The 25,585-nt window shown below is 40.7% G+C and overlaps 2 protein-coding genes across 6 annotated transcripts in view; one reads left to right on the top strand and one right to left on the bottom strand.

Annotated features, from left to right (window-relative positions):
- Positions 1 to 844: 844 nt before the first annotated feature.
- Positions 845 to 24,426, bottom strand: pygma (phosphorylase, glycogen, muscle A). Its single transcript, XM_037119318.1, has 21 exons — positions 24,293 to 24,426; positions 11,930 to 12,208; positions 10,076 to 10,177; positions 9,900 to 9,978; positions 9,654 to 9,757; positions 8,425 to 8,556; positions 8,197 to 8,308; positions 8,030 to 8,112; positions 6,158 to 6,301; positions 5,843 to 5,935; positions 5,445 to 5,591; positions 4,259 to 4,422; positions 4,001 to 4,115; positions 3,801 to 3,902; positions 3,188 to 3,335; positions 3,021 to 3,079; positions 2,664 to 2,805; positions 2,276 to 2,483; positions 1,797 to 1,931; positions 1,502 to 1,568; positions 845 to 1,330 (listed from the first exon to the last, which is right to left on the bottom strand). Exons 2-21 carry the CDS (start codon positions 12,170 to 12,172, stop codon positions 1,181 to 1,183), a joined length of 2,529 nt encoding a protein of 842 aa, XP_036975213.1. The 5' UTR covers positions 12,173 to 12,208; positions 24,293 to 24,426; the 3' UTR covers positions 845 to 1,180.
- Positions 24,427 to 24,715: 289 nt separating this feature from the next.
- The window catches only part of nrxn2a (neurexin 2a), a 136,708-nt gene continuing 135,838 nt past the window's right edge, over positions 24,716 to 25,585 (top strand). For all 5 annotated transcript variants that reach the window (XM_037119311.1, XM_037119315.1, XM_037119312.1 and 2 more), the window contains exon 1: positions 24,716 to 24,856. The gene's annotated coding sequence lies outside the window, so the exon portion shown is untranslated. The remainder of the gene's footprint in view (positions 24,857 to 25,585) is intronic.

A 25,585-nucleotide genomic window follows, 5' to 3' on the forward strand; every position in this document is an offset into this window, starting at 1 on the left:
AATAATCAGTTGTGGTGTCAAAAGTATTATTTGCCTCCAAGCTGTTGCCGAAAATGGAATTACTTAAAAGCATTTATTTCAAATTTGTAACTAAGTAGAGTAAACTTGAGTAAATGTCCTTAGTTTACAATCCATCACTGCATGTTAGGCAGCAGTGTTCATTAATAAGGCAGCACAGTTGGCTTTAATGTGACCCAATCCACAATATTTATTTACAGTACAGTGCAGCACTGCCTCTGACTGCATCCCATCACCAGTGTGGTGGATAAGAGTGCTGTCCTCACTGACACAGTGCTAAAGTCCTGACTGCTGCTGCTGCTGCTGAGTCGGGTCTCGTGTAGGTGTTGTCATCCGGAAGCACCAGCCTTATCGGGTTCTCTTATTCCCCTTATTTGTATTTGTTGGTGTTGCCCCATTTAACTCTGCCCTACATTGACGGATGGTTTGCTCAAATAACTTGTCACCCAAGATATCTTCGCCGTTATTGTTATTTTGCTGCTGAATTATCATTGTATGATTTTAGTGTCTTCCCATACGCAGGTCAGTGAGCTCAAAACTCTTCCCTGAAGAGTCACAGTCAGAGAAGTTCACTGTCCTCACACTAGAACCCATCGATCCCAGCTGAAGGTGACACTGTGACCTACATGCACTTGCAAACATTGGCAATGTTTGGATAATATTGTCATTGAGTGAACTTTGGATTTGATGTAATTCTTGAAAATGCAAGTATTGATTCTCCACATTATAATGTTTCAGTATATTATCCTTAATTCCTGGTTTTCCCAGAAATAAGAAATTAGGGAAAAAAAGGGGGGAACGGCTAGAAAAAGTGACTAAGGCTGTCTTGGTTTTTCAGACAAATTTTATTCAGAATGGATGTGGAAATACAAGAATTTATACTGTTAAATAAAAAAAAAAATATGATGGATAAGTTCTGAAACCCCACCACAAAGCGCTTTAATCCACGTTATGTTTAATTGACCAGTTTTATTACACCATGAATGTGCAGGTATGAACAAAAAAGAAACTTATCCAGTCCAGGATTTTGTGTGAGACTCCGTGTCATCATGCAGGAAGCATTTAATGCTAATCCCTTTTGACGTGGGCTTTTCAGGGGGCTTTGAGCAGACGCGCAGTATCAACCACGATAAGGCGTTTTATTGAGGGTCATGTGGACAGTTTAGGGCTTGTCATCAGGGGCGGGAAGCTTCTCGAGTGTGGGCTCCATGCCCCAGATCTCACGAGCATACTGGGCAATGGTGCGATCGCTGGAGAACTTGCCACATCCGGCAATGTTGTAGATCACCTTCTTGGTCCATTCCTTGGGGTTCTAATGTAGGAATGAAAGTGATTGATAAGTGATTGGTATGATCAGTGATTCTTAAGACTTAGCTTTGGCTCTGAGTCTCGATTCATTAGTGGTCATACTCACAGTGAACACAAACTACTTAGAGTCAATTTATAAATGCATTATTGAAAAATTCCTTTATACTGAACATACCTTGTAAAGAGCATTGACTTTCTCCTGGCATTTGATATAGTCCTCATAGTCAGCAAAGACCTTAAATCTGTGCAGGAAAGAATTCAATAGTATATATTACAATATGAATGAAGGTGTGTATTATTAAGAGTACTGACTGTTGGTGTTTATGCAAAAGACTGAGTTGTTTTGTTTTTTCCTATTCTTTATTTTGCACTAGCAAGTTTATACACGTCCTTTTTTGCATGTGTGTGTCTGTATGTGTGTCTGTGTGCATGCATGCGCCTCAGGCTGCGAATGTTAGATGTGTCTTTACCTGTCATGATGCATCAGCATGTTGACAATTTCTTTAAACAGGTCATGCTGCTTTGGGCTAAAGAAGCCTCCAGCGATCTGGTCAATAGCCTGTTTCAGCTCTGGCAGGCGGTTGTAGTACTCTTCAGCGTGGTATCTGAGCAGGACCGGAAAAAAAACAAACAAACAAAGTGCGCATTCAGGGAAACAGAAGTACAGGCTTGTTGCTGTAATAACCATCCTGTTAATGAAGGGATGGTGATCAGTGCCTGAACAGAGGCACCAGCAGGTTCCACAGGGCCACGCTTTTAAGCGTAGACAACATCAGCCTTGGTGAACAAAACATTTGAGTCTAGTGAAAGCTGCAGGATTGTTAGAACACATGGAGCTCTCTGAAAAAGTCTTGACAGTTGGACTGTCACGACCAATTTATTTTATTAAATATTGGGACTTAAATGACACAGATGCTGAAAATATAAATACATTTGGACAGATCATTACCCCCTCACGTCCATTGCATCAACATCTTCCACCCTCATGCCAAAGATGAAGAGGTTGTCCTCGCCGGCCTCCTCAGCCATCTCAACGTTGGCTCCATCCATGGTACCGATGGTGAGAGCGCCGTTCAGCATAAACTTCATGTTCCCGGTGCCGGAGGCCTCAGTCCCAGCTGTGGAGATCTGCTGTGACAGGTCTGCTGCGGGGATGGCTGAAAGATGACACGGAGTGCTGATGACTCTAATAAGCATTTTGTGTTTGTGTTTTTTTTATCAACAAATCCTGGCTAGGGACATCTGCAAATGAGCAAATCAGCTGGGTGATGAGGATTAGAACAGATAGAAAAATGAGAGAGGAAAATGGGAATAGAGGGCAGTGATTTGGTAATTACCTCTCTCTGCCAGTGTGACCCTGTAGTTCTCCAAAAAGATGACTTTGAGACGGTCTCCGACCACGGGATCGTTGTTGACCACCTCGCCGATGGCCGTGATCAGACGGATAATCATCTTGGCGGTGTGGTATCCAGGAGCAGCCTGCGAGAAAGACAAGGTTTGAGGAAGTTGTTATTAAAGGAGACCTGTTACGCTTTTTCATTTTTGTCCTTTTCTTCAGTGGTCTACTGTGCATGTAAAAGGTCTTGAAAGTTAAAAATGTAAACAAAAAAGCATGTAAACATATTCTAGTAGTGACTTAGTGAATCATCAGATTATTAAAAAAAAAAATCATATGTTTCCTTTAAACTACAAACCTTTCCTCCAATCATCACAGTTCTTGGAGTCCACTGCTTGTTGGGCTCCTTCTTGATGCCTGACGGAGATATTAACAGATTGCAGGACTGAGGCGTTCGTCAAAGTTTTTAAAAACCACAACTGCAGAAAATGTGCGTGGCAGGAGATTTTCATTGAGCCGACTTACGGTTGTAGTAGGTGATGATGTGCAGACAGTTGAGCAGCTGTCTCTTGTACTCGTGGATTCTCTTGACTTGGATGTCGAACATGGAGTTGGGGTTGATCTTCACCTTGTAGTGCTCCTCCAAGTGCACGGCAAACTTCATCTTGTTCTCCTGCGTTATCAAAACATCAACTTCGTCACGTGAAGGACAGCTATTTCAAGACACGCACTCGTCATTAAGCTAAAGAGTTTTTTAATGGCACAGTCGGGCACAAGAGAGAAAAACACAACATCTGCACAAGTGTCAAAGAAAACAAGCTCCTTGACTGGTGACTGCAGTTGCAGAGGCTGTTACTGGAAGCTGTGACATTGATTACCGCAGGCTTGAAAATAGCCTGATTATATGTGCTACACACCGCAGGAACAATCAGTGTATGATCTCCTGAAAAGGCACAGATTGCTTGGTGTGGAATATGTGCGACTCTCTCCAGGGGTTTGTGCTGTTGAGCAGATGTAGCAGCTGTATTTGCATAACCAGCTGTAATAAAGTGCAACTACTTATTCACAAGTATCTTTTATATCTTTTAGCGTGAGTGCTAATTCCATCAAGCAGAGAAAACACAAACAAATTCATCACCTGCTTCACTTTGGCAATATCGCGAATGAAAGCGTCGTCGTTCACGAAGTTGCGGAGTTTCTGCAGCTGGTCGAGGTCACGGATGTAGTCCTCACCAATTCTCTGTTGACAAAAAAAAATTAGAAAAAGTCAATAAAAGGGAAATTTTCAACCGGCAGTGTCACTCGAATGAAATGTATATATGTTTAAACAGAGCTAACCTCGGCGATGACCTCAGCCAGCCCGGGGTTACACATGACCAGCCAGCGGCGAGGAGTGATGCCGTTGGTCTTGTTCTGGAACTTGTGAGGCTCCATTTCATAGAAGTCCTTGAAACTGCAGGGTGAAGGGAAGCATCACATATAGCAGAACACACAACGGATGCAGACGTGGAAATCATAGTGGCCGAGGGATTTATGAAACATGTTCTGTATTTTACCCCTTTTACAGGCACATTAGTGTCTATTTTAGGGACATACATAGTTGCTTTAAGGATGTCGGAGTGGATCTGGGCAACGCCGTTGACAGCATGGGACCCGACGATGCACAAATGGGCCATGTTAATCCTCTTCTGTCCACCCTCCTCAATGAGGGACATGCGGCGCAGGCGGTCATGATCACCAGGAAACTTTGCAGCAACTCTCTGCAAAGTTAAAATGCGCACAAGACAAAAAAGTTTAGATTTGCCCTGGTGAATCATAGATTCAGTCACAATGTTAAGATATTAAAGATTTTACATAACAACCTCTATTTTGTTGCAGAGGTAGCTACTGAAGTTAGCATGCTCACCAGCTAGCCTTGGACCGTCCAGTAGTGGTGTAAACACCAGCACTCCCAATCTAGCCCACTACATGCACAGCTAACCGAGCTAACTACATGGCAACAGTTGGAAGCAGTTAGCTTTTACTTTTGTGACACGATGGCTCCTGTTTGATTTGCGTAGACCTGCACTGATGTCTGTGCATTACAGTGCAGGTCTGGTTAAGCTGCAGCTCATAAAACCTGCCTGTCACTTCATGTCCGGAATATTTCACCTTCCTGAGCCTTGTAATTTAACTCTGACAGATGTTGTGATTAAGAGTCAATAAATGCCATTTTGTTCCTCAACTTTTACATCGCACCATTTAGGTGCCCGTGCTCGTAGTCTTTAAAGTCGGTCCCTGCATTTAAAAAGGTTTCTCTCTAATCTCTTTCCACCGCGGCGATCCAAGAATACGCAATCAAAATCAGATAAAACATCAGATGTAGTAATTATTGTCTTTCTTTTGTTCTGCTTTTCTAGCCTCACTTGTTTAAAAATTTTACCCTGAGATGGACTTTGACTGGATAGTCATTCAAATTCAGAGGTTGGAGAAGAATTCAGATCTGTAATTAAAGCAGCATTATGTAACTTTTTTACCTTAAAGGCTTAATGTCTGGTGTACATCTTGCAGGGCTACCAAGTTTCTTTATCCATAATATAAAGAATAATTGTTATGTTGGTAATTTGTTATTAATCATTATAGAAAGTATATATACCTGTCAAATACAGTAGTATTTAAAAAGTAGAAAAAGTACAATGTTCCCCTCTGGAGTGGAGGGTATAAGTACAAGTGTTTACTTGTCAGTACACACTGTATGCAGCATATTTGGATGTAACAGGATGTTGTAATGTGCATTACTGACCTCCAGGTGGCGACGGTTGATCTCATAGACAATTTCAAGGTGGCGAGGCAGCAGATGAGCGAACAGGTCGACTGGCCAGCGCTCCAGAGCTTCAGGAAGGACGGTGTGATTGGTGTAGGCACAGGTGCGTACGCAGATGTCCCAGGCCTGAACACCAGCCGGGGGAAATATGCATGTATGTGTGTTACTGTGCAAGACTTCATGAAATCAACACAACAAAATGAACTGTGATTCCTTTAAATGATTCCAATAAATGTGTCTTCGCGGTGGCGGTAAAGAGCTTATTGTCTACACCAGAATGTTTATGTCTCATTCAAAACCTCTGCAAATGAAACAACATGAAGCAAAGCAAGAGTGTCGTGGTTTTAAACACTCAAATAAATCTTGCCGAGGCTCACCTTATCCCATCCGAGCTTCTCCTCATCAACCAGAACCCTCATCAGCTCAGGAATAGCCATGGCGGGGTGAGTGTCATTCAGCTGGATGGCAACCTGAATATGAACATTATCGAATGTCAGTAAAGAATAAGAATACAGCATGAACTGCTTTGTAGATACTGCTCATGTCAACTATTCTCACAAGATACAATAAATCCCTCCTACAACCTGTTCCACACACTGACAGAAGCAATTTAACGACAGCACAGAGAGAACATCAGGGGGGAAACCTTTTCATTTTTGACAGAAACTATTTTGTTGAGTTTTTCGCTTCACCTTGTCAGGCAGTTTGCTGAAGTCTGTGCGAGCGATCTCCCTGGAGCCAAACTTAGAGACCTTGAAACGACGGATGATGTCTTGCAGGGTGGCAGATACCACAAAGTATTCCTGCTTCAGACGGAGCTCCTTCCCTTCAAAGAACTGAGGATGAAGACACATATTTGTCTGATTCTGTTCTGCAGGCGAACATGAATAGCTTCTTTTATTTTTCATTCTTTAAACATAGCCTTTTGCACATTACCGACTGGTATTAGCTCATGGACAACTGAAATCTTTTCATTCTAAGAAAATAATTACCCAGGCCTAATGTAAAAAAGAAAGTGCTGTTAGCTCATTTTAGCGCAACATCAAACACCAATCTATAATATACAGTTGTATGCTAATGGACGTGTATTATATATGCGCATACATCTTGTAAATGTGAAGTTCCATTAACCAATTATTTGAGCAGAAATCAGTATTCAGCGTTGATCCTTGAAAATTCAATAATTCTAACATTTGCTTTGTCCTCTGAAAAACAGTTTGCTTAATTTCACATCTTAAAGCCACTGATGTCTTTGAAGCAATTGTGGGGTTTTTTTTGTCATCAGTTGTTGATATGAAAGAATAAGTTCACCCGAAGATTCAGCTTCAGTCATCATCTGCTCAACCATCCCATGCTGTTGAGTCAGATGAAGTGCTGTAGTCCACAAAACATTTCTGGAGCTTCACAGCAAAACAGTGTCAGAGCATTGGCCTTGAACAACTGAAGTAGATGTGGACTTTGTTTTAAAACTTAAAAAAATGGCTTTGCACAGCTCGTCAGATGTAATCCAAGTCTCTGGAAGCCCCAAGATCCCAAACTGATTTGTAAAGACTTCTGCACTGTCGACACACAGCCAAGCTTGTGCACCAACTTCAGACGTGGTGCTCACCAACACTTTTTGCTCAGCCGCTACAGTGAAGATTTTGGCCTTAAAAAGGGAGCACATAACATCTTTTCAAATCAGTTTGGGATCTCGCAGACTTCGGTAATACTCGACGAGCTATATGGAGCCATTACATGTTTCTTTTTTCCTTTTTTTGTCTTTGCTTTTTGAAAGACAGTCCACATCTACTTCAGCTCAGATGGTGACTGAATTTTCTTTTTTTGGGTGAACTTATCCTTTAATGCACTTTTTCAAAGGGCACTTGAGGAAATATCATCCTCAATTTGCAGTTATAGCATGCTAGTCAAATAGAGAGGTATTACAATGAAACTGCAAGGCTAATTATTTCTACCCTGAATGAATCGGTGAGTTATTTCTAAGCAATCAATTCTAAAAATCCCAGTGAGACGTTTTCACTGATATGATCAAATATATCAAACTGTTAAAAGCAGTAAAATTAGAGAAACTGGGAATTCTCATTTCACAAATCAAACCACCACACCATGATCAAACAGCAGTGTGACTGAGCTGAATACAAACGTCGTGTCCACCAGCGCCTGCTCTCACTTGCACAGACATAAATTATCACACCTGACGTGAGTTACAGCTCGTGCTACAGTAAGATGGTTATCTCACAAATCCTCCTCCTTGAGCCTTCAGGGAGCCGACCGCACACGGTGGTCACTTCTTATGTCAGCTATAAAGGATCGCCTCGGCGTAAGCTAAAAGAGCTCTTAGCTCTATAGCTGAAGACAAAGGACTCCAGTTGGGGTCCAAATTATGGAAATCCATCCCTTAGCTGTGTTGAGATAAACCCTCCAGCCATACAGGAGCCATACAGTCCACAGCTCTTAAAACATTCAACATTCAGCTGCTTCCTCTAATCCAGGTTTACATATGCATGGCCGCCCTATGAGAGCACGTCTGGTGGATTAAAGGTAATATAATCATATTTTCTTACGTTGTCGTTGGGATACAGCACACGGGAGATGTTCTCAGCCAAGTTTCTGTCCAGAACAGCCTGAATGTAGCCGCCGACATTGACTGTAGAGGACAGAAAAATACTTGTTTTTGCCATTTCTCATTTGAAAGCACAACTGATAGCGTGATCTCTTTTCAGACACGTACAGTCTTTGAGGTTGAAATCGCAGGGTGCCTTCGCAGACCACAGCCTCATGGTGTTGACAACATTGTTCCTGTAGCCGGGGATGGGTGTGTCGTATGGCAGAGCAAGCACCACCTGCCAGTACATGACAGGAAGCAGAAATACTTAAATGTTTCATCTCAGAGAGAAAAAAAAAAAAAAAACTTTCTATTATCACACACACGCTTATTTATTTTGGATCATATTTTCACCTGAGTGTCAACCCATCTGACGCCATCAGGGTGATGCTCGGTCCTGCCATAGAAGTGCACTGGACGCATGTATTCGGGACGGGCCTTCTCCCAGGGGTTACCAAAACGCAGCCAATCATCAGCCTCCTCAACCTGAGCGATGACACCCGGTGATATTACAGAGAGGCATTGAAAACATGTGTATCATAGTTACATTGTCGGGGGTGCTCGATTGCTTTTTGATTACATTTTCAAAATATGGCAGTTTCAAAATGATGAAACTCTCACTTTATGATAGCCAGTGGTCTGTTAGCTCTCTTAATGATGAGTTATGGAGATGGAGTTTTTTTTTTCATTTCTATTTACATTGAAAAATGGAAGATAACATTTTGATTAATTGCTTCTCCTTCCCTGTGTTTGAAAAAACAGCAGTTACAAAAAGCGACACTAAAGAAACAGCATCTTACATGTTGGAGAGTTCACACAGTGCACCTGTAGTCTGTGCAAGTACTGCTGTTGTAAGGGTTACTTGCACTGTCAATAAATAACCAAAAGTCATACTCGCATATAAGTAAATATATACTATACATTTATTACACTGATAAAAGTGAAAATCACCCATACAAGTAGATTATAGAGATTATATGTAGAGTAGATCTATTATAGGTCAACCAATTATCATATCCAATATTCAGCATTTTCCAGATCATCAAAATCTGTGGTTTTCAATCCGACTGCAGATAAAATAAATTAATCTAATGTAATTTCAGTTCACTACCTAGGTAAATGTACTTAGTTACCTTCCATCGCTGGTAATTTCACACAACTGTACATTCTTAACATGCAAAATCCATTTTCTTGGCATTGCAAATATTTTGAGCATACTTTTTTAAATTTAATTTAATTTTTTTGTGGCAGGGTCCCTTTTGAAGCTTCAGTGTCCGATATCAAAGTAATCCAAGAGTAATCTAAAAGTAAATGGATTAGATTATGTTAATTGTATCTTAAATTAATATGACCCTAATTACAAAATCCTGCAATGCATTTTGTATTCATGCATTTGTATTTGCTGCCTACATTTTAAACAAAGAAGGGGGAAGAGAAAAAAAAAAAAAAAGCATTCAGGTGAGTGGCTTCTTCTCGGAGCCAGACACAGAAAATGACAAGGAAGATCAGTTCCTGATAAAATAAAACTGATCCAGCAGGTGATTTATAGCGAAACATGAGAAGAAAGAAAGATAGAACCTGACCTGCCAGCCATTGACGATTTTCTGATTGAAGATACCAAATTCATAGCGAATGCCGTAACCGTAGGCAGCCAGACCCAGTGAAGCCATGGAGTCCAGGAAGCAGGCTGAAAGATAAAGGCAGAACATGAAAAAAAAAAATGGAACCAGCTCTTGTGTAAAGAATGCATTATTTAAATCTGTCAACAGAGATAGAAACTCTGTTGAATTTATCAAACATGAAGAATGAAAATAAAAAAAGATGCTCACCGGCAAGGCGGCCCAGACCACCATTTCCCAAACCAGCGTCTTCCTCCATGTCCTCCAGTTCCTCCATGTCCAGACCCAACTACAGAGGACAGCACACCGTGGACTAATTAAGCAGCCATTTTCAGAAGCTGCCTCTTTTATTCTGATAAAAAAGGTTGGGGTGTCTTTGTTCTGACCTGGTACATGGCTTCATCACAGGCATTCTCCAGTGCCAGGTTCACCATGGTGTTCTGGAGAGCGCGGCCCATGTAGAACTCAAGGGAGATGTAGTACACACGCTACAGTTTGGGGAGAAGGCGGGAACTAATGATTATCAAGCTGAACGAACATATGAACATTTTCGGGGATATTTTAACATATGATTAGGGTTACATAAAGGACTTTTGGCACTAAACCCAAAAGCCAAATGTCACAATAACATCCATCCCGAGACTGGCAAAGAAATCTTAAAGTTTTTATGATTCAGCTTCATGCTCGGGAGAGCGTAGAAATGTGCCACCTGAGCCTGTGTTTAGCCTTTGCCATTTAGTTGTGTTTTTTTTTCCCCCTCCTCTGACACAGAGAGGAGGAGAGAAGAGAGGGGGGGGACTGGAGGTGGTGGGGGTGGACGGATTGCTCTGGGTATTACATAACACCAACATTTAGGCCCGGGCAAAAAATAGCTCCTGTAGAGGTCGCTGTAAAGGTCAGCCTGAGCCTGATACCCTTTCATTGTGGAGTTCATGTCTGGAGTGATCGGAGACGAGGTTCAGAAACGCGTGTGGAATAATAACGAATGCGACCGGCGGAGCGGGATCTCCTGAATTATATATGACTGCATGTTCAGACTTCAATCATCGAAACTGTGCTAATTCGTTCTTTTTTTCACCCAGTAACTCGTGTTAGCAGTGTGAAAAATTAATCTTGTAACTTGTAGTGACCCCGCTGGACGTGATCTAACATGCACCACGAGACTCTCCGGACTGATCTCGGATGTCCGTCCTCTGCTGGGTCTCTGTTTAGACCTTTAAGGGCTTCACCTATGACCTTTCAGTCTCGCGCGCCGGAACAAAGTGATACAGTCGCAGAGGTTGCAGCCCATCAACATGTGTTAAACAGTGTCTGAAAACTGGCTCGACATGAGTTACTAAATGTCTCCCTGCGGAGATTAAGAGCTCTGGAACTTAAATCACAGAACAACAACCTTTGTGGAGTGAGCCGTGGTGTGCAGGCAAATTCTCCTCCGCTGTTGAGAAAAAAGAAAAAATGCTCCCTTTATTCAGTGGAGTTATTATTGATCTGGCAAGGAACATTTTTTCTTCCCCCCCCGAAGTAAATGCAACTGGAGATGAGTATTACTCGAGGTTCGTGTGACATTTTGAAGGAATAAAGTGGTGTGCTCTGCAATTCTGCTGCTTTATTCTAGCAGCACTTGCTCGCTATTGTTTTCTGAGGCTCCGTGAGTGCATTTGCTTTTTCTGATTATGTGACTACGACATCCGACTTCAGACACCTTGGAAGGCATGCGCTCATATGACACAAGTAACGGCTATGTGCTTTATGGCGGCACCGGATGGGGGACAGAAGGTCATGGCTGAGGTTTAATGTTTCAATGCACTATAAGAACTGCAGCACACCAGCAGAGTGCTAAGGAGAAGCCCCGGTGAAGTTTAAATGTCATGACTTGACATTACACGTCTGACATCAGGCTGCTTAAAGTACAGTTGGAGAATGTGAAGCCTTGGTTCTTAACTCTTAACCCTTTACTCCGGCCTGAGATGTATTCAGTGTGCAGAAGCAATAGATGCAATATAAGCTTCAGGTTGTAGCACAATGAGCTCACAATATTTCCCATTAATGTCTGAGGGTGTAAACAAGGTCTTAGATCAGTTATAGTTGCCATCATTCCTCCTTAGCATCAACATTTTCACAAATACAAGATGTGATACTGTTTATGCTGTTATTGCCATTAAAATAGTAGCAGCTCATAAGATGTGTATCCATCAGTCAGTTTCTATATTCTTGTGTCTTTGCGATCATGTTTCACTTACTTTGGGATCCTTCTCATAGTAATACTGCTGGGTTCTGATCCACCTGCCAATCAAGTGTTCCCGCACAGTGTGGGCGAGAGCAAAGTAGTAATCCCTTCTGGTCGCCACATTTCTGTCCTTGACCAGCGTAAAGTGGAGATGCCTGTTGAAATTCTGCTTCAGCTCAGCCACATTCTCGACGCCGGCGAGGCCTCGCACTGAGATCTGTTTCTTCCTGTCGTGGTCGGACAAGGGCTTAGACATGGTGGCACGAGTTGCAGCGGCTCAGGGCTCTTGACTCTGGAAGAATGTAAACAGTACGACAGCAGGTGCTCACACAACCAGACCCGGAGACACAGCAAGAGAGGCACCCACCCCACTGCCTCGGGTCCGGCAGTTTTAAAGGCATGACGATGAATATTAAGCAGAAGGTGGAGCAGACTGGGTGGGTTAGGTGAATGGTAGGGCACATGAGGGGAGAGGTTTTGAGTGATGAAAGGGCCCATCTTGGATCAAAGATGGCAGCATACGGCGACAGGATTTACTGTATTTATCATGAACTGGGGGATAAGAATTAGATTTAACCTGCTTTTCAGTTTTCTTGCCTGATTTATTGTGTACTGTCATAATCAGTCATTAATTGACAATTTCAGTGTGTTTCTACAATCTGTTAGACCCTTCTGAGTAGTAACAACATCCTGGAGACCTTATCCTCCTCTGAAGATGGCTTTTTTATTTATGGAAAAATAAATATTTCTGAGCTCAGGTTTTAAATAATTACAATGTTTATAAGGTAATAACACAAACTCAGAAGTATATATTATATCCATAACTGAATAAACATGCTGTTGTCAGACGAAAATAAATTATGTTGTCATTGAAGGTCAGTTTGTTTATTTGGTTTGTGTGGGAATGAAAAAAAACAAAATTAGATTTGAAAATCTGATTGCAAATGTATCCCCCAAAACTACATAGTGCACCTTTAAACATGTGAAAATAAACTAATGGCACATCTAAAATTGGCGTTTCTGCAACCAGTTGGATGTTTGAAATGTTTAACAAATGAATGCATTTTACATATTTTCACTTTGTGAATTTCATACTATGCATTCATATGTTACCGTGGAAGCCATTTGAATCCCAATCTGAATCTTCCTTTGTTTCCTCATTTAGAAAAATGGGTGAAAACTAGGGTCTTTCCATACTTGTCTTGTATATTGCTATATAAAGACAAGCTACAATTAGTGGTCCAGCATCAATCATTTTATCAGTAAAATGACTCTTGCCTTATAAATACTCAGAACATTATCTTTATCTTGTTACATTCTTTATAACGTAACTCCTCCACTGCCCTGTGTTGCCTGATATTGTAGCAGAAACACAGGCTGCTGATAATATCTGGCAGCTACTGTGGCTAACTTGCTTTTCTCCCCATAGTTGGCAAGAGTGCCTTATTCAATTTTGCAGCGCCTTAAAAGCAAAGCGCTGCAAAAATCTGCTAATTATCATACTGTAGGGCGACACCGTATTCGTACCTTTCTGCATTAGAATGCAGTTACGGGACGTTATTTTGTTTTAGCAACCCGTGCTGCAGGCCCAAGAGCAACTCTCTGCATTCTCATGTATTACTTCACCGGTACTGTACGCAGTGGTGGTATTGTAAGTAGTTATAGGCCAGTGATCCAGAGTCTGTGTTAAGGTCACATCTGTTCGAGAGCCCAGAGCAATAACTGACACAAAATCAGCTGCAGCAGAGCTACTCTATTTTCAGTTATCGCTCTAGCACGCCAAACTATCGTGAAGTCCTGCCCTTCTATAAATAGTATCTCTGACCCAGTCCCAAAGGCCATGATATTTGAAAGGCATATCTTGTTAATGTCAGCAAGAGCCGGTAGACAACACTAGTATATTTCTATGAGTCGGACCGCAGCATAAGAGAGAAGGCAGTGTTTACTGAGCTGTTCTCAGTAGGATGCATCTTGTGCATTTATTATTATCTGGTTAAAAGGGGGCTCTGCCCTGGGACTGAAACTGGATAAATGCTGGATGCAAGAGCAACGGTTACTTTAGTGTCAAGATGTACTGGAGTGCACTGCACTTTAAATACATGTTGACAGGAAAAGTGTTGGGAGTGAAATTAGCCCTTTTTTTTTCTCTAACCACTCTCCTGTACAACTGGACGAGATAGAAAAGCACAGAAAAAAACAAAAACAAAGGATGCTTCTGTCATACACACCAAACAGCTGGACTGCAGCTAAACAGAAATCAAATTGCAGGTGGTGGTTGAAGAGTTTGGCAGCGCTTCATGGCCCTTTTTGCATCTTTTGAAGAATTTTTAGAACCTACACAGTATATATAAATGCTTTCTACACCATTTCCTGTGATGTTCCTTTTAATGTTCAGGCCTGCCAAATGACCCCCAGAACAGAGGAACCATCGCATAACAGATGACAGAGATTGAAGCTGGCGTGCCCCCGATTTGTCCATTATGATGAGCAAATTATGTTCTTACATGTCTACTGGCTGTTCTGTCAAATGGTACATCAGGCATTTCAAGACCACACTGAATGAATGCACTGCCGGATGGAAACTGTGAAAGGAAACAAACAATATTCCCGATGTGAAAGCAGATTTTCAGCGACGAATGGAACTGTTGCGACAGTCGAGCCACCGAGTACGTCCATGTGCCAGCACAACGTGACTGTCTCTGCGCCTTCTATCAACGCTATCCGCCGCGCTGTCTGTCTTTTCAGCCGACACGTTCTTTTATGATCCCTACATCACGTAATGAGGAAGATACATTGAGGTTTAATTAATTTCAATTTTAATTTCGATCTCTAGAGAATATTAGTCCAATTAACTCTGGTGTTAATGAACATTCTTAATTGGCCAACAGTAACTACAGTTATCAATGAGCCTGTGTCATCCTGCAGGCATCCGAAAGGGTTGAAAGAAAGAAAGCAAATGCATGACGTAGGCAGGTGCAAGCTGGGATTTAGGTGTCAATTTACATATTATCACTTTTTTCATCATATTCTCAACATGCATGCTATCAATGAAAAATAGGCAGAAAAGATGGGGGAATATCTGGATAGGCTGTGCAGGCAGAGCAGAGAGTAAAATGAGGAAGAAAAAAGACCCTTCATGTAGATCATTCTAAGATTGTAAGGGTCAAACATGAGCTTTCTTATATTTAATAGCTCTGAAGTTGGTGAGCTTAAAGGAGACCTGTTATGTTTTTCCCTTTTTCCTTTCTTTCAGTAATAGTTTCTTGTGCATGTGAAAGATCTTGTAAGTTAAAAAAGGTCAGTCCAACAGAAGCCCCTCTCTCCCACAGAGAACACTGCTCCTGCAACGCCTCGTCAATAGTCCTGCCTTTAATTTTGTGACTCTGTGACATCACACTACCTCACCATGTCATACATTTGCATAATTTATGTCTGGCAGCTAGTTTAAGAATTGATTGCGTTTGTGCAAAGGTGGTTCTTTTATGAACGTTGCTTGCATATGTAACTTAGGTTACACGACATATTTTTAAAATGTGTTGTGGATACATTTTCTATTGATCCAGGTCTGTCTTCATGTTCCCTGGCACTGAACAACAATAGCTGGGCAGATTTTTTCTGTTCTTTACTCTTCACAATATGAAGCTGACATTACAGCCAAACCTCCCCTCACACAGCCATAACTGTATCTGAAAGCTGTCACACAGAATAATGTGTTACATTTGCAGGTGCAATCTATGTCTCACACCTCCGTGTCTAAACATCATGTTGCACTGCATCCTTTTCATGAGAATTCGATTTTTTTTTTTCCATTGAAGCTATTTTCTTTCTTCTTTTCCTTCACTCAGTCTGGCTGCCTGGTGAATTCAGGTCTTTCCAGGTGAAGGATGGATTTCTTTTTTTTTTTCCACATCATCAGGATTCACTAGTCATGGGATCAGCTCCAGAGGAAGCAATGGATGAAAAAAAAACAGAAATAGGGTCTGTCATATTGTGGAAGAAAAAAAAAATGTTGATATGGGTGAGTTCACCTGGGTTTTGATTAGTTCAGCACATTTATGTGAGATTCAGTAACAAACTAATAGGTAGCATAGGGGCATGTGGTTCAGGGGAAACTTGCCAATGCACTTTGAATATAGGTCAGAGGGATACTCAGGCTGTGTGCCAGTGCCAGATAAAACGTCGCTTTCTGTTTTAATGGTTTTTCACTCGTCGACATTCAACAAAAACACACTGCTACAGCAAAGCACCCAAATAATCACATTTGGAGTTGGTCGGTGGCTGTAATTCTCTTTTGCCTCATTCGCACGTTGACTCTCAGACACATTGTTAAACACAGACTGTTGGTGGGAGAGCTGCTTGTTCTCCTTTGCCTGAAGAGAATGAGCATCTTTGTTTACATCTCACCAAAATTTAAGGACTTAAGGTACAACACCTACTACTTGGCACATGTTCATTTCTGCGCATGAGGCTGCAGCAGGCGATCGTTTCAAGGCTTCAGCGTTCCGTCACTAAGATGAATTGAGTTTAATTAAATAACATAGCTATTGTAGTTATTATTAAAATGTTTGTGTAAACTGTAAAATCTGGACTTGCTCAATTCACTTTCACATACCGTGAAATCAGTTATCTCCAGTTTCCCTGCAAAGATTTTGTAATAGTGACAGACAAGATAAGTATTATTGTTTTGAGTGCAAGTGTGTGTGTGTGTGTGTGTGTGTGTGTGTCTGTGTGTGTGCGTGCATGCGTGCTATGTGTAATACAATTTTATCTCTGATGGTTGGAAAAAGGCATTTAATTGCATCCACACTGCACATTTCTGTTGTGTAGCGTTAAAACGCTGTTGCGTTCACGGAATACTAATCATCTGATTTGCATTGCATTTACTGCTGGCAATGATTCAGGGCACAGTTGGTTCATGGGGACGCTGTTAAGTTGCGGTGGTTTACTCAGGTCAGATGCTTCATTGTCGTCCGTCTGTGAACCTGTCAACATGACGCCAGCACAGGAGGAATACTGTCACCTGGTGGTACATCTGGTAAAGTCACACAGGTTTGTTTTGCAGTAAGTAAACTGGAGAGGAACCAACTGCACCTATGCAGAGTGAGCATTATTGGCTAATTAAATATGAACAAGATGTTGTAGCTAATCTAAGTGGCACTGCACCGATTTGACACTTGAAGTTCAAGCCTTCACACTAGAAGGAGTGCTACTTAGCTCATGAAAAGGAGCTTAGGCTTGAAAAAATAACACTGACGATGTCCAATAAAGGACACAGACACTGAATTGCATTATGGGAGGTGTAGGATCCAGTGGTTGTTTTTTTTTTAAATTTTCTTAATCCATACCAGGGACCAGAGGTTAAAATATTCAAGCCTCTGCTACTATAATTCTCTTACGTTTGTGCTTACCCCAATGTTATTTCATTCCAGTCATCAAAAATATATTTTGTCGGACAAGCATCGAATAAATGTTCAGTAGATACGAAGGGAACAAGAGGATTAGCAGAAAAGCATACAAATTCATTCTTTGACTTCCTTCGACTGCTCAATCAATGTTCACGCCCACAGGTGTTTTACATTTTATGCTACTGTAGCTCCTCTCAGAACTTTATACAGACGGTGTTGTACTGATAGCTCCCTCACTCGCCTGTTGCACCTGTTAAGGCAGGACAATAAACAACCTCATCACCTAATTCCCAGCATAACTCCACCCATCTTAAACCTACAGGTGGAGGTCTAACGAACCTGAATAACTGCACACACCTGTGTGAAGAACTCAGATCTTTAACATTATATTAGTAGCAGTAGCAAAACCAAACTGCAGAAATATTCCATTACAAGCAGTACATTTAGGAAGTCAGAAGAGAAAAGAACATTTATTATTCCATTATAACTGTTGATCCATTATTGTGTACATTATATTTATATTTCAGATGGTAAATATGAAGATAATTTTAATTTAACTTCCCGTCACTGTTTTTGCAGAATCACTAACACTGCCGACCATCGGCATGCAATCCCAAAACATTTCACTTTAGGTTCTAACATTAAGGTTTGCTCTAAAATCTTTTTATTGGATTTATTTTTATTTTTTCTGTTAATTTCAAATCAAGAATTCCTCTTCTGCTCTGTACACATTTTTCACAATGTCTATATAATTACCCGCTTCTACATGAATGCAACCCACACAAGATCAGGATCCTGACACCGCAGCTAAATAGAATATTTATCATGAATTTTATTATTTACACCTGCTGTTAGATTTCAAAATGTCTGCAGAGAAAAAAAAAGACTGTTGATCTTCTGTCTTTACTTAGAGCATCTATGATGAAGTCATATAATAATCACATAACATCATATTATATATTTCCAATGCAGCGAGAGGAGTAAGTGATGAAACTTCAAAACAAAAATAGAATCAAAGCTCAATAATTTATGCTTGATTAATTACTACGCCGTATTAATAAAAGATAATGTATGAATGACTGTACATTACATAAAACTTTCAGAAATCCAACATCAACATAAATAACTGATTACCCGTCAGTATTTCACCCATGTTCACTCATTTATCAATATTACAAACTATTGTGATGCATGTTATATAAACAAAGTTAGGTTTTAAGCCTGTGTTCCTTAAGACTTGCTATGAGATCTTGTTTACTTGCACCACACTTCTGCTGACTGCATATTCTGTGGTTTGTTTTGAATATTAGCCGCTTAATTGTACTGAGCAATCTGCTTGAGCTGCACAACAGAGTATATCACAAGTGTACCGGCCACAGGAACGTTGTGCACTGAAGTGTTCTTCAGATCAAAAGAATAGCTTGCAGTTTGCTGCTGAATCCCTGAAAGCACATTTAATAACATGCATGCTTTACTCAAGTCCTGAGGGGTTTCTCATAATACAGATGTAGCTCAAGATTTCATTGCAATTGTGGCTCTATATCTCTCTGCACAACAGATGAGCACCACAATTTCCTCACGCAGGCCACAGAGCTTCACTCTGCCTTAGACCAGAATAAAAATCAATAATTGCCTTAGACAGGTCACTAAAACACACACACACAACTGTTTGGTGAGGTGCTGTGGGGGCAGAAATACCACTGATGTTCACAATAAAAGCTTTATTGGACAGATTATGATTGTGTCCCCAAAGGGGGGATGAAACAGTGTCAGACAGGGGACTTTATATCACTATGATTTAGTGCAATAAGGTAAAACACACATTTCTGTTCTATTTGTATTCTCGTTGCAATTGTTGATGCTCTTTTAAGAAATAGATCTTCTGCTTTGAAGGTTTTGTTTGAAGAGACAATGTATACATCAAAAGGCCTCATATGAAACCAAAAAGACTAGCAGTACAAGGGACATTTTCCTCTGATGTCATGCTCAGGATGGGGAACATGAGTGTTTCAGGTTATCTGAAAAATATTTATTATTTCACAGTTTCCAGCAACTGAAAGATGACAGAAAGTTCAAATCTGGGTGCATTGGTCCATATTTCAAGGTAAAATTGCATATTTGATAACCCATTAGCTATTGTTAGCACTGAACCATCTCTGGCTAACATTATCGTTTGATTACGATCAGTGCATTTCACTTTCAAGCTTGAATAAGATGTGCAATGATATTTTAGAACAGAAAGTAAAAAAGAAAGTATTGGAACAACTTGATCAATTCCTTTTCTAATTAATTCTTTGGGAAAAAATGAAAGTGTAGATCTAATTTCTTGGCCATACATCCAAAGCTGTTAACATATTTCTCTCTCTCATCCATGCTGTCATGGCAATACACCAAAAAGTTGTTTGGTCTGGTTATACTTGGTTAGAAAATTTCACAACAAACCAACTGAACAGTGCATACCTCCACCAAGACCCAACAGTGATCAGTTCAATCAAGCCTAATCAGTATCAAACTGGATAGCCCTGTATCACTCAAAATGTAATCTCACCAGATCTAGGATCTGCATAAAATTGTATTTATAGATACAAACCACCTAAATATGCCACATTTTCATCATCAAGATGCATTAATTGTTCACTGGGAAGTGAATGAAAATGACATAAAAACGCAACGTTAAAGCAGAGAGAGAAAAGCTCCTGGATCAATCTCTTTATCTGGATCCATACCAGAAGTTAATGGGGTCTATTTTGGGCAGAGAACCATCCTCCATCCAAGTTCTGAGTCCTGCTCCCAAACCAACCAACCACCCAACAAATAGACATGCATGATCACATGCCCTCCATAGTGGAGGTGAGGAATGTCAGGGTATCATTTAAGCCATTTAGCTTCATCCTCTGGGGACCATGAATGACTGCACAAAATGTCACACCAATCTATCTATTAGGTGCTGAGATATTACAGTTGGACTGAAGTGGTGGACTCACAAACCTGACAGAGCCTCATAGACATAGCACTGCTAGATGACAGATTGACAGAAAAGACAGACACTGCCTCACTTTTGTGAAGAGAAGTCTCTCAGAAATAAGTTTTACTGTTCCCATACCATTTGCTCGGAAAATCAACAAAAACAGAGCCACTGAGTGTACATTTCAATAAGAATAATAAATACATTCACATTATCACAGCTTTTTCTCTTTAAGTCACTGTCAACATCATTTTTTAATGGTAACTAAACACACAAGCAAGTACTACAGCTGCATAATATATTCACTGTAAGTCAAACCATGCAGGCCAATCTACACTGCAAAATAGTAACATGGAGCCAACCATCACAGATGAATCAGAGGATGAAGGTAGGATAATATGACAAGACAGGAAATTCGTAACCACTCGACCTTTGTTGAAGTAGAAGCAGCAAACCATCCATGGATATTTAACCTCTAAAATGTGTATGAACTTTATTCTTCAGAGGAGGGTTTGAAACAATCAGCACACTGATGAAGACATTGTTTGGATTTCAGCGCACCATCTCTGCTATGTGACTGGCAGGCAGATGGGCTGTAGTGCTGTGTGGACTTGCTTTTACTTTCCTGGATTTCTGGACTTTTGTTATAATGTTATTTTCTTCTATCTATCTATCTATCTATCTATCTATCTATCTATCTATCTATCTATCTATCTATCTATCTATCTATCTATCTATCTATCTGTCTGTCTGTCTGTCTGTCTGTCTGTCTGTCTGTCTGTCTGTCTGTCTGTCTGTCTGTCTGTCTATCTATCTATCTATCTATAGATTTTTGTATATATATTATATATATATATATATATATATATATATATATATATATATATATATATATATATATATATATATATATATATATATATATATATATATATATACGTATATTGCTCCAGTTGTGAATTTTGTGCTATAAAATATGGTCAAATATAATGATGACACACTGTCAGTGTATATTTTGGTATAGATAAAATATGTATTTTTAAATGGGGTTTTTTTTTTGCTTGTCCAAAAATTCATATAAAGCTCTCTATAATATTAGAATGAAAATACATTAAGAAATTCCAATCTGTGTTAAATCATAAACACTGGTATAGTGTTGCCTTTTAGCAGTGGGGATTCTGAAATGTAGCTGTAAAAGAATTCAACCCCATTTACTCACTCAGGCTGAAGTTTTGCTGGCAAAAACATTTCAAAACATACATTATTCATATGTCATCCTCAGATTCAGGATTTCTTTGATTTTATCTCTCTTGCTTAGAAGGCTTAGACCCATACCGCTTCACCTTAGCAGGCTTTCAGTGGTTTGTATGTGTGAGTGAACTGTCACTGATAAGTCAAATATTCACAGCCTATCCTACACACCGGCATCCCTTTACTGTGTAGATATTTTATAGTACAAACAATGTAAAATCTGAGTTTTTAAAAGGTAATATGTATGAAATGATTCTTGAAGGTTTAGGACCAAAATACATCCCTGACTGTAGCTCTCGGGGTTGCTTCTACTTCTCAGTGTCAAACTAAAAAAAGAAAAACTACTTAGTTATTAACCTGGAACAATCAACCAGAACAAATACAATTTCCCACCAGGTTAAAAGGTTTACGTTCTCAAGCACCGGAATTTTATCCAGATCTTGAGCTTTCTCCCATTCCTGTGATTCTATCCTTCCTTCGTTGTGTGTTTACAGTTTCATTTTTCATTTTATGCATCACATAAAGTCTTAGAGTTTAAGCAATAAATGTTACATATTTTTCCTGTAAAACACTGCATCCTAAATATGTCCCACTCTTAATAAATTGTATTAATGTTGTTTTAACTGCTACAGTTCTTATTCTCAGCATCTCCCTGTCCCCTCTTCCCATTATTGTGATAGGGGATACCAGGGGGTGTGCTTTAGTACTTACTATTTCTGCATGTGTAACTCTAATAGCATCAAACTCCAAAGCATTAACAAAACACTTACGGTTTCACTTATCTACCTGCTGGGATGGAGGCAGCTAGGGACATGTGTAATTTAAGTCCAATCTCATCAATCTGCATTGTAATAAAATGCCTTGATGCAGGTGATACGTATGCCCTTCCTATAAACTACTGTGGAGAGCAAATCCACAGTCAGGTGACCATCATTATGATGATAACAAAAATACAGAGTTTATGATTGCGTTCAAGTTAGGTTTAGGCTACAATACTACTTGGTTAGGTTTTGGTCATCATAGTAAACTGGTCACTGTTGTTAAACTGTTTTTTTTTTTTTTTTTATGGCTCTGCGGGCCATGGATGCGTTCTCATTAGTACGTGTCACAAACTATGACCTTAATGAAATGTCTACAATAGGTGTCAAATCATTTTTATTATTTGCCTTTCATATCAGGAGGTGGAGAGGATGCTGGTGGAGTGAGTTATAGGCGAGAAGGCTTTCAAGTTAGGGACCATATTTTGAGACTGTTTCAATATATAAGTGCAAAGCCACTGACTATTATTTGGGACCATTTCCAGCCATGTTTGTAGCAAATAAAACAGATATTTTAAAGCTGTTCCAAGTAATGTGCCTTTATTGAAATAGCTCTATGTAGAGCGGTGTAGTAATGAGTCCAAAAACCCAGCAGACTGACTGATCAATTTATAGAGATCATGTAAGCCTTTTACTTCCAGCGATTTAAATTATGTTGCAAAAGTCCTACAACTGGTGTTCATCTGTGAAGATCATCTTGCCGAACAAAATGTGTAAATATAATAAACTTGCGTTTGCCACAGAGCTTATTTTCTGCAATAATCCAAAATCCAATTTAAAAGTCCCATAGGCTTTTTGACCAGGGAACCATGGCAATGCTAACTTTCAATTCCAACACGAATCACTGTTACAGAGTGTTTTGTTAGGAACTCATGTCTCTAAACCTCTTGCTCATGCAGTAAAAGAGAAAATAAACCATCTGTTGTCCCTGCCCACTTTATCCAATCAGGACAGAGAACTCCATAGCGAGGCCATCCCCTGTGCACAAAGAAGCAATGAGCCGGATCCTCCTATTCTGGTACCAACACCAGGGAACTCTACCAATTCTTGTATGCTGATGGAGGTTCTCAGTGTCAGAGCTCAGACATGTACGACTCTGTAAGGACACTCCCACACAGCGGTTTAAAGCCTGCAACTCCACCCCAGTCAGTTAGAATTCAAGAAGACTCTCAGACCTTTCTTTAAAGGTCTTCAAGAAACTGAATCACATCCAGTCGCCTACAATACAGCACCTGGAATTACCATTACTCCAGTTGATACCACCAATAATGGCAAGAGAAGAAAAAGGCTTGAAGAAAAGGATAGCTTCCCTCAAAAAAAAAAAGAAAAAAAAGAAGGAGCCGTGTAAGTGTGGTTACGTGGAGAGGAGGAAGGGGAAGGCTAACTGCAAAACCAACCAGAAGTTAACGTTAGCTAAAAAACGATGATTACGCATACAAAGCTTTAAGCCAAAACAGGATCATTTCCTCACCCTAACCCTAACCAAGTGGGGTTTTTTTGTTTTGTTTTGATTTTTTGCACCATAACTTAACCAGGCAAGATGAAAATCTAAAATTAAATGTAAAGAAATGTTACTTTGAGGACTTGGTTGCACGATGTGGGTGTTCTTGTGTTAGCCTAGCCTGACCTGATGAAACAAAGATGGCAACTGGATACGTAAGCAGGTAGCTCATGGAAAGGGCTGAAAGGCACATCCACTGTACAGTGAACTAATAGATATAAACATTTTATTTTTTATTTTCTAAACGTGGAGAGGTTTTTGAACAACACAACCGCAAGTTGGTGAATCTGCTTTCTTGCTCATGGACACTTCGGCAGCACGAGGAGAGGGGCAGGGTGGGGTTGAACCTACGTGTCTGCCTGCCTTTGAATAACACGTCACTAATCCTTATACTTGGACGACACAAATTTAAAAAAAACAATCAAAAAAGATATACCTGCTTGAGGACCACAGGTGAAGATTTCTGCGGTTCAAGGGCCGTCTCATCCTCCATGGCAACGCGGCTGTTAGTTTGACAGGGAGCGGGATTGGTCAACGGCGGCTGACCGCGCCCTCAACCCATATAAGCTACCTACCAAACTATTACCATCAAGTGTCGGGGGGATGACGGCTCTGCTGCTGCCGCTGCTGCTGCTGCTGCCGCTGCTCTCGGTGCGGCGGAGGAGAGAAAGCATCTTTGTCTGTACGGAGAAGCTCCGGGCTTCCCTGTCTGCCTGCCTCCATCGACACAGCCACGTCTAAGAGATAAGAGGACCATCCTCTCTGAAGACAGAGGTCGCGCATTCATCTGCCGCATTCATCTCAGCTCAATTTAGGATCTTTTTTTTTCTTCTACTTCTTCTTCCTCTCCCCCCACCACCACCCCCCCTCCTCTTTTGTGCTTCTGTTTGCCTGGCTGGAATAATCTACCCCACCACCACCGCCACCACCACCACCCACCACCCCCTCTTCCTCCTCCTCCTCGCCGTATCCATGTGTCGGATCGCCGGATGATGCACAGGTAAATGACACCGCACACCTCCTACACTGGAGCGACCTTATGCACGGCGCTAATTAGCTTTAAAAAAAAAAAAAAAAGCGTGCTGCGGTAGAAAGCGACAAGATAAGCCCTATCTGTACGCGTGTGTGTGCGTGTGTGTGCTTTTTCAATGTCAGCGGTCCGGAATTGTTTGTTTTCAGGGGGACGCTGGGCTGCCGCTCACCCGTTATTGACACTTTCTCGAGAGGTAGCTTTTTTCCTCGCGTGTGTGTGTGTGTGTGTGTGTGGAGATTTTCACTTAATGTAGCCGGGGATGATAAGCCAACCAATCCTTGTTATCAGTGTTTACAGTCAGTTGAGGTGGGTGGAGGAGAGAGGTAGGCTATGTTTTTCTTCTTCCCTTCCAAATTCAACACGGTTGCGGATGAGGTCGCTTAATTGCGTGCCGGAAGACATGTCCTGTGGTCGGGCTACGGCACATGCAGCGGTGGCTTGGAAAAAAAAAAGGCTGCAGCCCCGGCAGGAATATGAAAAACCAGCCTCTCAACCTATTGTTTGATCTCGCCTGACGCCACATGCCGGCAGGATATAAATCTTTGATATTTAAATATATATATATATATATATGAAAGTGAAGTTAAGGTGGTCTTTTGTGTCATGCAGCATGCGAGGAAGGGCCCTTGTTTTTTCTTTTCTTTTTTTTTTTTGAAACGCTCGAGGTAGCCTATTTATTATTGAGAGGGATTTCAT

Source organism: Acanthopagrus latus, chromosome 13 (assembly GCF_904848185.1).
Source record: "Acanthopagrus latus isolate v.2019 chromosome 13, fAcaLat1.1, whole genome shotgun sequence".
Taxonomy (NCBI): Eukaryota; Metazoa; Chordata; class Actinopteri; order Spariformes; family Sparidae; genus Acanthopagrus; species Acanthopagrus latus.